The sequence below is a fragment of the Polypterus senegalus genome, chromosome 11 (assembly GCF_016835505.1).
Source record: "Polypterus senegalus isolate Bchr_013 chromosome 11, ASM1683550v1, whole genome shotgun sequence".
NCBI classification, from domain to species: domain Eukaryota; kingdom Metazoa; phylum Chordata; class Cladistia; order Polypteriformes; family Polypteridae; genus Polypterus; species Polypterus senegalus.
Genome location: NC_053164.1, coordinates 62,305,180 through 62,323,988, shown reverse-complemented (window position 1 = coordinate 62,323,988; position 18,809 = coordinate 62,305,180). Strand labels below are relative to the sequence as shown.

General features: G+C 37.3%; 1 protein-coding gene across 5 annotated transcripts in view; it reads left to right on the top strand.

The window, feature by feature from the left end:
* LOC120539076 (olfactomedin-like protein 2A) overlaps positions 1 to 18,809 on the top strand; it is a 58,595-nt gene that overhangs the window by 11,960 nt on the left and 27,826 nt on the right. For all 5 annotated transcript variants that reach the window (XR_005635551.1, XR_005635552.1, XM_039768809.1 and 2 more), the window contains exons 2-3: positions 3,120 to 3,374; positions 11,133 to 11,240. Coding sequence is in view for 3 of the 5 variants with exons in the window: in XM_039768809.1 (XP_039624743.1) it covers positions 3,120 to 3,374; positions 11,133 to 11,240 (363 nt within the window). In the remaining 2 variants the exon portion in view is untranslated. The remainder of the gene's footprint in view (positions 1 to 3,119; positions 3,375 to 11,132; positions 11,241 to 18,809) is intronic.

The window sequence follows — 18,809 nt, the reverse complement described above, 5'->3', positions numbered from 1 at the left end:
CATAAAGTGAGCAGTTTAAGAAGTACATAGAAATATAAAGTTCATCCCTCTCTCTGCTCTTTATAAGCTGGTTGAGATTTTAAAAACTATTTTGTCAAAAAGAAATTACATCTAAATATATAGTAAAGCCGGTTTCTTATTTTCCAAATAAAACATATTTTAATGATCTTACAAACAGTAAAAATGTGCAGTTATATTTTTGAGACAATGCTGGAAGGTTCTTTCAAATGCAGGGAAAGGTAAACAAAAAGTAAAATTAAACCATGAGAAAAATATTAATAAGTGGCTAAATTATACTGGCTGCATGTCATACGCCTGAGGATCACTCTTCCAGGCCTAAACAAGGTATGCAACACCCATTCAGGACAAGAGTGAGTGCCAATGCTAAGAATATCACATCTTTCCTCCTCCACTCCTCCAAAAACGCCACCCAGTGAAGAGCACCTCAGCCACACCCCTGCTCAGCTAAACCACGCCTCTTCCAGGGAGGATGACATAAAATCGTGGGCTCCCAGAAGATGGTGTCTCAGTCTGAGAACCACAGACCTACTGAAGAGAGCTGATAATTTTGAGAAGTTGCAGAGACTAAAATGGCACATACTGTACATACATATGGCACAGGGTTCTTCTCGCCTTCATTTGCACCTTTATAATTACATTATGACATGTTAAAAACACATTTTAGATATAAAAAAATATAGACTTCTAATATATATTTTTGGCTTGGGGTCACATAGCGATTAGCCTTGTGGATTTAGTGTGATGAGTTCAAATCCTAAACCTGGATGCTATGTGGACTTTGCACACTCCTTCTTCCATTTGACTGCATGGATTGTGAGTGTTTTAGGTGAACTGCCAACTGTGCAAAATATGTGCAAAAGTGAGTATTGCAGGGGTCATTCATTGTGTTCATTTTGGTTCTTGTGCTGAAGTACAGGTTCACTTCCCGAGTCCTCTCTGCGTGGAGTTTGCATGTTCTCCCCGTGTCTGCGTGGGTTTCCTCCGGGTACTCCAGTTTCCTCCCACAGTCCAAAGACATGCAGGTTAGGTGCATTGGCGATTCTAAATTGTCCCTAGTATTTGTGTGTGTGTGCCCTGTGGTGGGTTGGTTCCCTGCCCGGGGTTTGTTTCCTGCCTTGCACACTGTGTTGGCTGGGAATGGTTCCAGCAGACCCCCATGACCCTGCGTTAGGATAGAGTGGGTTGGATGGATATCAATACATTTTATTAGGGAGGTGTAATTAGGTTTTAACAAGTGTATTTTTCATTTTTCATAAAAAAGTTAAACATTTATGCATCTTTAACATAAATAATATATACAAATAATATAAACAAATATATAAAAATAATATAAATATTATTATATACAAATATATACAATAATACAAACAATATATACTCATGTATAAGTCGTGAAACCCGAAAAATTGATCATAAAATCAGAAACCCTGACTTATACGCCTGTTCCTTCAATCTCACTCAAGTTTCTCAGACAAATTGAATTTTGTTGCAGAAGCGCAGTTGGCAATTTCTTTCCCCACTTCAACGACTTTTAATTTAAATCCAGCTTCATGTTTTGTTCTGATCGAACGATCCAGTGTAGATAAGGGATGCTCTTACGATAAAGAGGTATGAGGGTGCGAGATACAAAAAACACAAAACAGTGCAAACGTCGCTTTGGAATAGTTCGGGTATTACCGTGTGGTCACATAGGCACAATACATAGAAAAAAAAGTCAAGTGTTCTCCATGGTGACTCTCTCAGGTGGGCATTAACATATCATAATCTCTTGGACCAATAGCGTGAGTTTTCTGCATTCAATTTAAACAACCAACATTATAAAACACCAGAAATTATACAGTAAAATGAAGCCTCGACTTATACGCATGAGAACTTAAATGCGAGTGTATACGGTAAATCCATCCATCCATTTTCCAAAATATCTACAAATTTTGACGCAGAGTTACAGTCTAGATATTACACTCTTCTTGTTTTAATCTGTGTTTGTACTGATATGGGCAAAAACATCTCAAGTTTAATTAATTAGTGATCATAGATAACTTAATTGAATTAATTAATATTTAAATTTTGAATCTCAACTGTGTAAATAATACTTAGATCTAATGTGTGATTATGACAATGAGTCTGGCCATTGACAATCCGGCAAAGTCCTATTGTGTTTAACAGATGATTAATATGTTTGCTAAAAATTTCAGTTTCCACTCCTAAGTAGATATTAAAATCCCCCATCAACCCTCTAAATGGTCATACATAAATTATGGGTAATAAAAGATAAAAGGCGGTCAAATTCAGTCATGAACATTGAACATGGCCCTGGTGGTCTGTAAAATAGTACTACAATTGTGCTGGAAACTCTATTAATGTCTAATGTGAGTGCCTCCAATGATTTAAGTTCACCTACATTTTTAGAAGTGCAGTAGTTTCCACTTCGTCACACAGAATTACCCTAAGGCTGCCTCCAAGACCGGTGTCCCTTCATTAATTAAGAAACGTAAAACCATTTGGTTCTGCCTCAGCTAAAGGAATACATTTTGATTTACTAAGTCAGGTTTCAGTAATAAGACACAAAACAGATTTTGTACTTAATATAATATCATATACCAAATTAGCTTTATTTCCATGACAGCGAATGTTTAGCAATCAGCAATTTAAATTACAAAAATGCTTTGGATGAATGTCATAACTCCAGAGTCAGTGGTCAGGCTGGGAATCAAACACGGGTTCTTGCTGTTCAGAGAGTAATATTAACTAACCACTGTGCAGCTACCCCAACCTGTAAAAATATACATTTTAACAAAAAAAGTTAAAACATGGATCTATATACTGTTAGCATAATTAAAGTTCAATAAATATATTATATTAGATGCAGAAAGGATGCTCTTTATAACCCTGTTTATATTACCTGTATATGACAGATGCAAATTTTTGTTTTCTTTGATTTTATCTTCATATTTGTGAGATCTATAGGCATAAACAATATGGTATTAGTTGAGCAGTTGCAGTGTTATGGATTTGTTTGCCAAAAAGCTTTTACTTAGAAAGGTCAGTTTGTTGATTCAATTTTAACTGCATTCATTTTCATTTGTCTTCTTCTTAAGGACTCTGTGAGCGGCAGCAGCATGTTCGCTGGTGATGGAGAGTGCACATGTCGGTGTATATTGAGGCGTCCTGAGCTGGAGAAATGCAGACTAGGAAATAACACTGCTGCCCTCATATCAAAGCCTCTTTCCTTCGATCCTATATCCACCCCGAAGTCCAAATGCCAGTGCCAGTGTGAAATCACAGGGTACAATCCATGTGATGCTGAACTGAAGTTGGAGAGACTGAGGAACAGGACCCCAGATGTGGAGAAGGTATGACCATCACCAAAATGTAAAAAATATGTCAAAAAGGAGTCACCATGTAAATTACATTGCTTTGGTATGATAATATAACAGTGCTGCAGCCAATGTCTCCACTGTCTTTCATCACCCATTCCTCATGCTAGGTTGCCACACTCATTCTTTTCAAGAAAGCTGCCATTTTATTATCCTACACCTTACTTTTAAAAAATATGTCAATCAGGGATTCTAAACTGACAAAAATCCTTGATTTATTTAATATTACAACTGACAATAATCCTTGATATATTTAATAATCTTTTAATAACAATGTAGTTAAGTATCTACATAACATGATTCAGATCTATTTTATTCTGCATAAGGTTCCAATTGCAGACTAAAGGACCAGAAGGGCCGTCTGGGCCAAGGCCCGGGCTACTTTTAATATACAGTATATAAGTAGTGTGAGCCAGTGATTCACAGCAGCGTCCTTCAAATATACATCTCTGCAGCCCAAAGCCTCCAACTTGGCCTCCACTCTTCAGCGGGCAGACCAGTAGGTGAAGCTGACTCAAATGGACGCCAATAGAATGAGTCCAGCTGCAGACGTCCAGTGGTTACTCTGTGGTTAAGACTAGGGTGTTAGAAGGGTTATTGGACTCAAATAATGCCAGGTACTGAGTGAGTTAATTCCATTGAAGTGAAGCTCCAGAGTCGGGACTCCAGGCTGCAGACTCGCACCCTTCTCCTGTTGCTTTGGAAAAGTTAACTAATAGAAATTAATGGAAGAGGAAAACAATTATGTACACATATACAAGACAGAATTGATTGAACTAATATTATCTGCAGATTATTATTGTAAAGAACCAACTTTATGAACTTGCAGCTAAATGATTATGTAAGCTAATTAATAAAATGAGAAAGTGTGGCTGCCGTAAGTGATATAAACATTGGACCGGTTTGAAAATGGACTGTGGGTTGGGTGGTGAGAGACTTCAATGCCTTAATCCCCTGATCTTTCAGTCTCAGATATACTCATATAATCCCAGGAAGCAACAATCTTCTCGCTCATCGTGTACCATTTGTATTTCCGTTATTTAATTAATCGATTTCCAAGTTCTTACTTGTTTATATTATTTTAATGAATTACTGCGTTTTAACTAAAATTATACCAAGATGGGGAACTTATTTCAGTTCCTTTTTTTCCTTTCATAAGGTAATATCCAAATCCTATTATGTGATATCATTTACTGCTAAATTCTGCTCTGTACTTGTATTTTTATTTTACTGTTACATTGTATTGAGGATTACTTGTGTTTTGTTCTGTGTACTGTATTATATTGACCCCCTTCTCTTTGACACCCACTGCACGCCCAACCTACCTGGAAAGGGGACTCTCTTTGAACTGCCTTTCCCAACGTTTCTTCCTTTTTTTCGCTATTAAGGGTTGATATATTTATATTATTTAATTAATTGTAATCATTCATGACATGATTCAGATCTATTTTATTCTACATAAGGTTCCAATTGTAGACTAAAGGACCAGAAGGGCCATCTGGGCCAAGGCCCAGGCTACTTTTAATATACAGTATATTGGTAGTGAAATTTCACAATAAATAAATAACAAAATTATACTCTGTCAGGATGAGTGGAATTTGCACCATTGGCCGAGGAAAAAAGTGAGTACTATATATATATATATATATATATATATATATATATATATATATATATATATATATATATATATATATATATATATATATATATATATATATATATATATATATACACATACTGTATGTTTCTTCTCATCTACTACCTTTTGGAAGTACCAACATGGGGACTACAATTACCATCAGGCAATAGGAGTGTGCTGGGTCTGATGGGAGCGAGCCGTTATCAGCACACACTTTTGTACCCACAAAAATAGGATCTCATCTAAGATCTCAGGTATAGTAATTTCATATCAGCTAATTTGGATAGCGGTGTCTTGGCCTCACTGGATTACAGCTTTAGTCTAAGAGTACGTGTTTTTGCCTCAATACAGGTTGTGTTTAGCCATATTGAAGTTTTTTCCCATTTATTTTAATCCAGACTCTTTCCTAAGAAATATAAGGGTCAAAAACAGTATGATCTTTGCCAAGCAATGTTACTTTCTTTGTATTCTTACAAAAAACTTTTTAAACTCAAATACACCCTTTTTAATGAGTCTGTGGTTTTGAAGTCACATATAAAATAAAATTTAGCACCAGTTTTGTGTAACTGTATGCAAAAGAAAACTTGTACACCATTGCCTATTTTTTGTGATAATATATTTATTTAACATATAGAGAACAATTTGGGCTGCTGGACATGAATTGTGGAGGTATGATACATGTTGCTCAAGTATGCAAATACGAATTTTATTGCTTTGTTTACACGTGACAATAAATCTGACATGAACTGATGACACTACATTTTTCATCAAAGCGTTACTTTTTAAAAAAAATTAAAGCTGTGGTACATTTGTATATTGTTACTAAGTGTGATAGGGTTAAGCCATGATGAAACAGAATGAAGCACAATATTTTTGTGCATGCCGAGTCGTTGTTCAGAATATGGAAAAAAAGGGAATGAATGAAGGCCTTGTTTCTTGTTTTGTTTTATTGTTTCTTAATGGTACTGATTGTGGTGGATTATAAAGCAATATGCCTACCGTAAATAAAACATTTTAATTATAATTGTAATAATAAAAAACACGTAAAGGTGTCCACACTGTATAAATTAGAATTATACAGCCATTTGCTAAGGATACTCTTTACTTTAAAGGGTTATGAAGAAACTCCAGGAAGTACAAGATTAGAGACTTGTCTAACCCTGGATTGTATTCCAGTCTATTCACAGTGTATATTATTTTTTTCTGCTGCACTATACTACCCCCAACCCCCCCTCCACCATTCTAAGATTTAGTTTGGATCTCCCCACTGACCTTCTGCGCCAGACATTGTCGGCCTAATAAAAACACACTGCCTCCATCTTCATTCATCATTAAGACCATTTCCAATCACCAATTCCTTTTCACAGAGCTCACTGATTGTGTTGGAACCAAACTGATTTCTGGAATTGGTCAGCATGAAGAGCTTTTTCAGGAATGAAAGGTATCTTCTTTCTCCAGTAAGCCCAAATCAGACCCTGCAGTAATTTATTCAAAATAAAAGACCCAGCAATTAAAACCCACATGACTTAGCCTTCTCTTTGATGATATCATCTTATCTCTTCCTGGCATCACTATACATAGCTTTCCTATTTTACCTTTGCATACCATTATTGGTATATATCCTGTTTTGTAATTTTACACCATAAGTATCTTGGATAAACAGCAGTTTTTGACACTTGTTTTTTAAATTCTGTTATAGATCCAAGGTCTCTCCAGTGTATAACAGTGATGCAATTCCTGTATCTGCTATGTGCATATTTATTCCAAATTTTGCACTGTTTATTTGTTCAAATTTTATAGCATCCTGTAATGTTTCTAGCCCAGTAAAACAACTTCTAGTAGTGTATAGTGTTAATAGCACTATATAAAATGAAAAGTGCTAGACTGAGCAGTCTTTTCCCCAATGCAGCCATATTTAGGTGCATCTGCATATAACGCGTGAAGCACCTATTGTGAAAGCCTAGGTCTGTGTGTTTGTCAATCTGTGGACCAATACTGTTGAGATGTGACACAGTTCAATTTTTGTTTCAACGCCTTGAACAGATTGCTCTTTACGAAGTTGTGGATTTGTGTATTCATCCATCTTTAATCATCTTAATGCTGAATTTGATACCATTGATTACAATATTCTTATTAATTGTCTTAGTCAATGGGTGGGCTTTTCTGGCAGTGTCTTAAATTGGTTTGAGAATTCTGTGGTGGTTATGGTAATTATACATCCAAGATATACGATATTCTATATGGTGTTCTACAAGGATCTATCCTGGGTCCGTTGCTCTTTTTGATTGACATGCTTCCATTAGGTCAGATTATCTCAAGGCATAACGTGAGCTACCACAGCCATGCTGACGACACACAACTGCATTTATCAATAGCGCCTGATGACCCAGACTCTCTTGAATCACTGACACAATGTCTTACTTGTGTTTCTGAATGGATGAGTAGTAAATCATGGTGATTGGCAAAAATGAATATAATGAGGGTATTAGAAATAAACTTGATCCATTAGACTTAAAAGTCAAGACAGAGGTAAAGAATTTAGGGGTAATTATTGACTTTGACCTAAATTTTGAAACACATAGTAATCAGATTACTAGGACAGCATTTTTTCACTTAAGAAATACAGCAAAATTTAGATCCCTTATAAATTTGCAAGATGCTGAAAAATGAGTTCATGTTTTTTGTTTTCAGTCATCTAGACTACTGCAATGCACTCCTCTCAGGACTACCTAATAGATTGCAATGAGTCCAGAATGCAGCTGCTAGAATCTTACTTAGCTAGGAAAAGAAAATCCGAGCACATCACCCCAGTTTTGATGTCATTACATTGGTTACCTGTGTCATTTAGAATTGACTTTAAAATGCTGCTTATGGTTTACAAAGCCTTAAATAATCTTTCTCCGTCATATATATAGGAATTATTTTCACTTTACACTCCAAATCATAACTTTATTGTATTGTCTAATCTTATTTTTATATTTTATAAAGTTTTCCTTTTTTCATCTTGAAAGCACTTTGAGCTACATCATTTGTATGAAACTGTGCTATATAAATAAATGCTGTTGTTGTTTTTAAAACGGAGAAAAGTTCCGTGTGACTTCAACAAGAACTAGTTTACCGCTTCACTTTTACCTTGAGAGCGGTTGCTTGAACTTGAATATTGCATATTTTCCACTTTTACTATTCTGAGACCTGTTTGGATGCCCAATACAAGCGAGTTGAATGGTGGGCATAGCAGGCTCTTGCAAACCACTCACACAGCAGCATCCTTCAAGTATACATCTCTGTATCCCAGAGCCTCCACCTTGGCCTCCACTCTTCAGCAGGCAGACCAGTAGGTGAAGCTGACCCAAATGGAGGGCAACAGAATGAGTCCAGCTGCAGACGTCCAGTGCTCCACATGGTTACTCTGTGGTTAAGACTAGGGTGTTAGAAGGGTTACTGGACTCAAATAATGCCAGGTACTGAGTTAATTAATTCCATTGAAGTGAAGCTCCAGAGTCGGGACTTCGGGCTGCAGACTCGCACCCTTCTCCTGTTGCTTTGGAAAAGTTAACTAATAGAGTACAGAAAAAGTCACTTCTTTGGAAATTATTGAAAGGGGAAAACAATTATGTACACATATACAAGACAGAATTGATTGAACTAATATTATCTGCAGATTATTATTGTAAAGGACCAACTTTATGAACTTGCAGCTGAATGATGTTTAAGCTAATTAATAAAAAGCGATATAAACATAGGACTTGTTTGAAAATGGACTGTGGGTTGGGTGGTGAGAGACTTCAATGCCTTAATCCCCTGATCTTTCTATTTCAGTTCCTTTTTTTCCTTTCTTAAGGTAATATCCAAATCCTATTATGTGATGGTAGCACTGCTGCCTTGCAGTTAGGAGACCAGGGTCCTTCCTGCGTGGTGTTTGCATGTTCTCCCTGTGTCTGCGTTTGTTTCCTCCGAGTACTCTGGTTTCCTCCCACAGTCCAAAGACATGCAGGTTAGGTGCATTGGCGATTCTAAATTGTCCCTAGTGTGTGTTTGGTGTGTGTGTTTGCGTGCCCTGTGGTAAGATGGCGCCCTGCCCGGGGTTTGTTTCCTGCCTTGCGCCCTGTGTTGGCTGGGATTGGCTCCAGCAGACCCCTGTGACCCTGTAGTTAGGATATAGCGGGTTGGATAATGGACGGATGGATATTATGTGATATCATCTACTGCTAAATTCTGTTCTGTACTTGTATTTTTATTTTACTGTTACATTGTATTGAGGATTACTTGTGTTTTGTTTTGTGTACTGTATTATATTGACCCCCTTCTCTTTGACACCCATTGCACAGCCAACCTACCTGGAAAGGGGTCTCTCTTTGAACTGCCTTTCCCAAAGTTTCTTCCATCTTTTCCCTACTAGGGTTTTTTTCCTTGTCTTCTTAGAGAGTCAAGGCTGGCTGTCAAAAGGCAGGGCCTGTTAAAGCCTAATGTTGGCACTTCTTGTGTGATTTGGACTATACAAAAATAAATTGTATTGTATTGTATTGTAATATTGATACTGATTTTAGGCTAGTATTGGTCACTTTGTACTAATATCTTATTTTCATTTGCTAATTATTGGATTCTGTTTTATTGGGTATACTTTCAAAAATATTGTATTTAATAAATTTGAACAACAATTCAGCACAGCCCCTCCATCACTAACACTCCTCAGTAGATGTCATTTTCACATCACTTGAACTGGAATCTGCTGTGTATGAAGGCTATCGAGCCACCACAAGCCCATTTGTGCTCTGTGTTTAACTCCATTGTAAAGTGCTGTTAAAAAGCACGCATTTAATGTAGTCTATTATCATCACTGTTACTTTTGAATATGACTCATTGTCACAAAACTATTTAATAAACAAAAGTGTAACAACTGACTCTTGGATAAAGTAAATAAAAATTGCAAAATGCTCCAGCTTTCATGTCAGTTGACGTAGTCTCCAAACACAACTGAATGTTACGCCATTGTCTAACTTGTTTCCTGCTGCCAGCTACCAAACCCACCCAGTCTTCTTTTTCCTAATATCTTTCACAGTGTAGACTCGGGCTAAAGTAGCTCTGTTGCTAAAGGAGCCAGCTTAATCCCTTGTAATTATGTCCTAAAAAATAAATTAAAGTGGCCTTTTTAAGATAACTTGTGAGTGGTTTTGCTTGCCCAATAGTTCTATGTCACAAATAATTAAAAAGAATTATAAGAGAAAAACATAATTTTGTTGCTTATACTCTACGCCAGTACTTGAGAAGCAACTGATATTTTAATGTCCCCCATCTTCTGAAAATGGCTGACTTTAGCAGGCACTATGGCCTTCTGATGTTTTGATTTTCCATTCTCTGGGTTTTCTTCACCCCTTTCCAAATTTTCACCTCAGTGTTCTCTTCATTTTTCAGTCCAGTATACCGTTGATTTACCTTTTGTAGTGACTTTGACTTCTAAACAATTGTATTTTCCTCTTGGAGATGCATGCCTACACAGCCCCATTTCAACTCCGTCAGACTGTTCTATAACTTTAGATGATGGTTTGTAAACATATAATAATTATATTTATAGTACTGGTGTCCCTTAAAAGAAAGCAGTCATCCTTGTAGTTTGTCAAATATTCACTTACAATTTTTCTGTTATTTTTATTAATGATTTGATTTGCACTCAAGTATTTCCCACACAGTTCTCCAGACTAAGCATGAAAAGTTTTCTTCAGTCACAAATGCACTTTTGGATGTCTACTCCTCTTTCAGCACAGTGCGCATTCCTCACATGAGAAAGGTTATTAATTTGAACTCTGCCTTTTTGAGAATGAGGTCTAGGATTTGCATTGCCACTTTAGGAATAATAAAAAGAAAGGTGCCTTGTTTCTTACCTGTAACGAAAAGTAAATTGCTATGTGTTGACTGATGGAGAGAGCCTGTGGGAAAGTGAGAAAAAAAGAAGTATCAAATAAAAAAAAAAATACACAGCTAGTCCTTTGGTCTTCGAATGTCATTAATACAAAAACAAGAAAGAGCAGACAACTTTGTGCTTCTACTATTGAAGAGAAGTTAACTTCTTTGGTTTTTTTTTATCATTATTTCAGATTGAGCCAATTGTTTCCATGTTGCACCAAGCTCTGACCAGCGCAGACATCAGGAGACTGAGCTCCAACACCAATCGAGCCACCACACACATCAAAACTTTGGAGCAGGTCAGTGCGTCCAACTACTTGTCTTTCTGTCCATTATAAGCAGTGACTGGAATATTGCGCCCCCTACTCTACACTCTCATTCAAGGCGCAGCCCCATTTTGTGTCATGTTCTTGTCTAGGGTGTGCCCTTGTCAATTTTGGTGGTTATAATGATCAATTATTCATTTTATTTTTGTTTTATTTGGTTTTACCTCAAAGACCAAGTCCACCAATTACAATTACTTATGTTTAGCTGCAGCTTATTATGAGGATGCCCTTGTTTTATTTAAAGTACCTGTTTGGATTTCTGCTTTGTGGTAGCATTCCCTGTCTTCTGGTCATGGCTCTCTTTTTGCTTGGGAATATTGTGGTAACATTAACCTTAGAAGAGTGTTTGTTAGGTTGTTATGTATTTGGTCCTGTAGTCCCTTACCATACCACATGAACTCCAGAACAGGTCATCCACCTGAAGCTAAGCATGTCTGGTAGACCATCTAGGACAGGGGTCCACAAACACAATCCTGGAGGGCTGCAGTGGCTGCAGGTTTTTGCTCCAACCCAATTGCTTAATAAGAAGCACTTATTGCTCAAGTAACACTTGTGTTTCATTTTAGTTGTCTCGCTCGTTAAGATTTTGAACCCTTATGGCTCATTTTGGTCTTAAACAGCTGTATTCTTGTTTTTTTAATTGCTCCTAATTAGCAATAACATGCAAATGATAAAAGAGACCAGCATTACTTTGTTACCTTTTACATCTGTGTGAATTCATCATGTACTGTACTATTGGGTTTAATTAAATACTTGGAAGGTTTCCTCACCTTACACCCTCGTCCATGCTGGAAAAAATATTGCTCAATTTCAAGGACTTAGACACCATCTCTGCAATATATAAAATTATTTTACAGTTCCTTCCTTTCAAAGATCCAAGAGGACACTGGGAAAAAGATCCCTTAATCAATATATCAGAAAAGGAGTGGAAGGTAGCAATGCAGAGAATTCACTCGAGCTCCATATGCGCAAAGCATACAATTATACAACTTAAAATTATTTATCGAGCACATCTGTCTTGACTAAAACTCTCCAAAATGTTTCCAGGGCAGGATCCGACCTGCGAACGTTGCAACCAAGTCCCAGCCTCAACAGGTCACATGTTCTGGGCCTGCACCAAATTAACATTATTCTGGACAAAAATTTTTAATTACCTTTCAGACAGCCTTGGACTCACAATCCCTCCTAACCCATTAACAGCTGGGTTTGGGGTTCTTCCAGAGGGGCTTAAAGTGGAGAAAGACAAGCAAACTGTGATTGCATTCACTACACTTTAGGCACGCAGACTTGTTTTGTTAAACTGGAAGAATCCTAACTCTTCTATTGCAAATCAAATATTCAGTTAGAGGATCTGTACGGAATTTTTTCAAAACTTGGCAGGATCTAATCAGTAATATTTTAGAATAAGCTCTTAAAGCACAGATGAAGCAATTATCTCCTCATTTCTTTTTCTTCTCCATTCATCTCTATTGGTCTATTAAACTCATCAATTTAGGTATGCTTACAAGCCTTAAGTTTTACCCTGTTGGCCATGCTGTCTCTCTCAGGGGTGGGGGTCGACTTGTTTTTCAATCTCAATCCAATTTTTTGTAAAGATTGATCGATTTGTATGGAATGATTACAATAAAACTATTTAAAAAAATACTTGGAAGGAAAGTGAAGAGAAAAAAGTGAAGGACTGAGAATTACTACATCCATTTTAGCCTTCAAATCATTTGGATGATATCCTTAGAAAGGGGAAGACAATCTAAGATATTAGAATGACCTGACATAGCAGAGATAAAGCACTAACAAGCCATGAAATTAAATTATTGGCAAGACTTGCTTTCTATCTAAGCAACCGAGTTAGAACAAAAACCTGCAGGCACTGTGGCCCTCCAGGACTGTGACTGAGGACCCCTGATCTAGGAGAAGTTGAGGATGCTGCTAGAAAAGGTGTTGGTGAAGCCAGTAGGGGGCATTTACACTGTGCTCTGAATAAAGATCCTAATGCCCCACTGTAGTGGCAGGGGCACTGTGCTGCAAAAATGGTGCCGTCCTTCAGATGAAACTTAACACCAAGGTCCTGACTCTCTGTGGTCAGGGCATCATTCGTAAGGAGCAGGGTGTACCCTGATGTCCTGGCTTAAATTGCCCACCACAGTCATTTCATTCTGGCTCTCTACTTCCCTAATTCCCTAATTCTAGATCCCTGGCCTCTGATTGGCTAACTATCTTTCACCTCTTCACTCACCAAAATAGATAATGTGTGGTGAGCATAATAGCGCAAAAATGGCTGCTGTCGCATCATCCAGGTGGGTGCAACACATTGGTGGTGGTTGAAGTGGCTCCCTACTCACTAAGAAGTGCGATATAAATATAAAGAACTATTATAATTTGGATTTGCTTTAAAGAAAGTAATATTTTGTTTTGGTAGTTTTGTGTTTTCACCTTTAAGGTAATATTTCAAATTTAGTTAATAGTGCTTTAACCTCAAACAAACTAAAACAGTGGCATTTGTATTACTTTTAATGTACAGTAATGGTTTATATAATTAAATGAAATTATTACAAAAATGTAGTCCTTGCTTCTGAATAATAGTATTAGTTGCTTTAATTTATATTACTATGCTCTAATTAGATCATACTTACTCTGGAAGAAAAGGCAGGTGGTGTGGCATACTGGTTAAAACTTTGGATTTCACATCCTGAGGTTGTGAATTCAAATCCCACTACTGACACCATTGTGTGACCATGAGCAAAGAATGAGGAAAACTAGTTGGCAGACAAAATCTGCCATTGCTTTAGTTTGTTTGCTGTCCAAGTTGTATTTACTGTTTTTTTTTTATTTCAAATGTCAACATTTTACCTGGTTATGGATGTGTTGTGTGAATCATTTTTGCTGATGACATTGTGTTGTGTAGCACCAGAAAAGAGGAAGAATGGAGAAGGTCCTTTGAGAGACAGAAGGTTGAATATAAATAGGAAGAAGACAGGATATTTGAGATTTAATGATGATCAGGATTCAAAAGTTAGCCTGCATGGAGAGCTGTTGAAATCAGGGAGTAAGTTTAAATATCTAGGATCAGTGGTAGCCTGAGATGGAGAACTAGAGGCAGAGATAAAACATGTAGTACAGTGTGGATGGAACATTGTATTTGGAGTTTTGTGTATTCAAAGAATTAAGGTGAAGGTTAAAGGTAAGGTTTTGAAGACTAGCAATGATGTTTGGAGCTGAGACATGGGCAGTAAAGGGAGTGCAGGAGAAGAAATTGGATGTGGCAGAAATGAGAATGCTGAGGTGGATATTTGGAGTTACAGAATAACAAATGAGACAGAGGTACAAAAAAGCAGGAGAGATACCTAAGAAAGTACAGGAAAGCAGGTTGAAGTGGTATGGACATGTGATGAGGAGAGAAAATGAATATGTGGACAAAAGAGTGATGGAGTGAAGAGAATGGAAGTAGAAGGGAGGAGAATGTGAGGGAGGGCAAAGTGGAGGTGGACCTCTAAAGATAAAGAAGGTCTGAAGAAAAGGGTTTGACTGGAGAGAAGGTGCAGGATTAAGCTGTTTGGAGAAATCTGATCAAGTGCATCGACCCCACATAGAAATGGGAAAACATGAAGAGAAAACAGAAGAAAAAGAAGAAGAGGATACTTCAAAAGTCAACAGAAAACATTTGGACAGAAGTGTTCACAGTGATGCATGGAACTGTGTAATATCTCAGATTACTTTTAAAAAACTGTATTCAAAATTAGTTTATAGAACATCTTTTCTAATTGGGTTTTGGTTAAACTGTAATTCTTCTCTTTAGGACCAATCACATTTTTTTCATTTAAATAATAAAGTCTTCAGAAACAGAGGCCCAAGATGGATTGTTCTATTCTTTTTTGGCTCTTTTGAAAACAGTTTGCAGTTGTGATTACATTCACCTTTCTAAATGGACATGAACAGATATTATAGTGGTGTGGCTGGGCTGTCATTCCAATGTACAAAATGTACTACAGCAACTGAATTTTAATAGTATTAATATTGTAAACATTATCATTTTGAACACCTGTATTTATGATGAGAATTAAAAAATTACAAATTTGAGTGATTCAAATATTTGACAATAGCAATGTTTACGCAATAAATGGAACTAAATAAAATAATACTGATTAAGAAAAACTGCATTTCTGTTCAAAGCTGATCTACCATACTGATAAAGCTCCATGGCTTACCATGTGCAATGTTGTTTTAATAAAGCATAAAAAGTAACTTTTTATATTTTAGTGATTTAGAAATTGTAGAGGGAGAAGTGATGCTTGGATTAAACAGGCTGAAACCTAACAAATCACCAGGACCGGGTTCTTACCTGGCCGGGATGCCTGGAGGGACCGGAGAGAGACATTTTAACTGGTTGGGACCCGTGGCCACCGCCAGGGGGTGCCTTAAGCCTCCTAGAACCCGGGAGAACTTTACTTCCGCCACACTTGGCAAGATGGCGGAGGAACCTGCCAGGTATGCCCGGAGTTCTTCCGGGGCAAAGGGCAGCACTTCCGCCACACCAGGAAGTGCTGCCGGAAGTTTGTTTCCAGCCACCTGGAATGCATCCGGGCGGGAATAAAAGAACCCGCCTCCTAACAGTAGGGGAGCTAGAGTCGGGAGAGGGAGCAGGATGAAGCTCCCAGGAGGAGATTGGAGGCCAAGGACAGAGTTATTGAAGAGAATTGTGGTGATTATTGCTTTGTGAGCATTGTGTGGTGTTTCAGGACTGTGTTTATTATGCTTAATAAACGTGTGAATTTTATAAAGATGTGGTCTCTCACTGGTGGTGTCCAGGCAAGTCTCACAATATATATATATATATATATATATATATATATATATATATATATAAACCCTTGGCAAATATTTTTTGAAAGTCTCTACACACCTGGGAAGTCTATAAAGACTGAAATCTAGCATATATGATCCTGTTTCATAAAAAACTTGATCGAGCCGATCCAAGTACCTACTGTATAGGCCAGTAAACTAAACGTGCATCACAGGAAAAGATTGAGCAGCACATGTCTACAGCAGATGCACTAGCAAATGCCAATATGGATTCAAGAACGTTGTGTTTCACTAATATTATGGAATTCTATGATGAAGCAACAAAAGCATATGGTGAGAGAGGTGCATATGATATTATTTATTTTGATTTGATTTTCATAAAGCTTTTGTTGAAGTACCGAATGAAAGGCTCAAACTAAAAAAAGAGGGAATTCAAGACATGCTGTGTAGTCTGGGACAGAATTGGCTGAAACACTGGAAGCAAAGTGTTATGGAAAGTGGAAATTTTTCATAATTAGTTGATGATTAGAAGTGATGTCAGGCAGAGTCGGTGCTGGGGCTGCTGCTCTTTTTAGCATACATCAACAATCTACACAAGATTATAATCTATAGGCTGGTTAACTTTGCAGATTATACCAAATTAGAAAGAAAGAAGAGGAACTAAATTATTATGTAGATATCTGGATAGCATACTAGCTTGGGAAGATTTGTCCATCATTCCATCCATTTTCCAACCCGCTGAATCGATGAAATTTAATATAAATAAATGTGAAGTGTTAAGTATGCAAATACAAAATACTGAAAATTGGAATTAGAAATTTTTGAATACACAAGTGACAGTCTGAAACTTGAATGTACCAATTGCAAGTAGAACATCAGACTCATCACTGTCTACATCAAAACATGAAACAGAAGCTTTTAAGAAGGCTAATTAGATGTTAGGTGGTTTCTCACGATGTGCTCAGTAGAAGATTATGAATCGCTATGGTTATGTTATAAAGCACTCTAGTGGAGCCTCACATAGAGCAATGCATACTGTACTGGTCTCCATATTGCTAAAAGACATAGCAGCATTACAGAAAGTCCGGAGAACAGCAACTAGGTTGTTTCTGGGACTAAGAGGTCTTAAGTATGAGGAGAGATTGAGGACGCTGAGCCTTTCCAGTTTAAGCAAATAGAGATTAAGATCTGACATGATCAAAGTGTTTAAAATTATTAAAGGAGTTAGTACAGTTGATCCCAGCATTTACTTTAAAATAAATTTCACAAGAAGGACATGGGGACACACTTAGAAGCTTGCTAATGGCAAATGTATTTCTTCATATGAATAAGCATAGACACATGGAATAAATGACCAAGAAGTGCGATGGACAACAAGGGGATGTTACTTTGGATAAAATGGGTGAATAGGATGGAAATGATTGTTGGGCAGCACGGCCCATTCTTGACAGAATCGGTCCAATGTTCTAAACAATCCATTGCACTTATAGGTCCTGTGTTAAAGTGTGATTATTGAAGAGTCATTGCAATTCAAAAACTAAGTTCGAGATTTATTTTTTTAAAAATCTCTTAGTTCACCGAGGAGTGAAAAACCAAGATTCTGCCTTCTGATATGAATCACACACAGTCTTAGCAGGATGGTCTTCAACTGTACAACTCACATGGTCCAGATGTGAAGTTTTTACAGTGAAGTCCTAGCTAGATCAACATTTTCGGGCAGCTTTTGATTGGATTTACGCTGACTTTTATCATTATCGCTAAGGTGTAATTATCACCAGTTTCTGGTTTCCCTATTTAAATATCTGGGCATCTGCAGTAATTTTCTTTTTAAATCTCACATTAAATCAGTTTTTTTTTAAAAAAAAAAGAAACTTTTAATGAGTAAAAAATACATAAATAATTAGATAATTAGAGCACTTCTAATTGGTAAAAAAAAAAAAAAATCAAAAGTTTCAAGTTGGAATAACAACAAAAAGATGCAGCGGCCCTCAAGGACTAGAACTGCTTATCCTTGTCCTGGCAGGTGAGACTGTCAGCAAGAACGAATAAGGCAGGCATAATTTACTTCAAAAGAAAGAAAAACCTTGTGCTGAACAACATATCCCCCATTTCTGAATCCATACTGCATTATTAGAGGGAAAGCCCGACCCTGAATTATGGTGTTTTTCAGCAAAGAACTTCCTTGTATGAAGTTTTTTTTTGTGTGCACCGCCGATGTCCCATAACTATTCATCAGATATGACTTGAAGATGGTGAAGATAATTATTTTGTTTTCTTGATTTAGTGATGTCTTTAGCTTTTGATTTAATCTTAATGTGAAACAGTAGCCCACTGTGTAGTAGTGCTGCCCTACAGCTCCGGAGGCCTTTCTTCAATTAAAGTCTGTTTACCGAACCTTCTCCCTGAGTCTGCCTGTTTTTACATTTTGTTTTCATTTCAAAAGCAAGTGTGTCTCTCTTCTTCATATGTTTTAAATATATTATATTTAGTACATTAGTTGGCGGCACGGTGACGTGGTGGGTAGCGCTGCTACCTTGCAGTTAGGAGACCTGGGTTCACTTCCCGGGTCCTCCCTGTGTGGAGTTTGCATGTTCTCCCTGTGTCTGTGTGGGTTTCCACTGGGTTCTCCTGTTTCCTCCCACAGTCCAAAGACATGCAGGTTAGGTGCATTGGCAATCCTAATGTGTGTGTGCCCTGTGGTGGGCTGCCCGGTGGGTGGGCAGCCCTGTGATGCTGTAGTGGGTT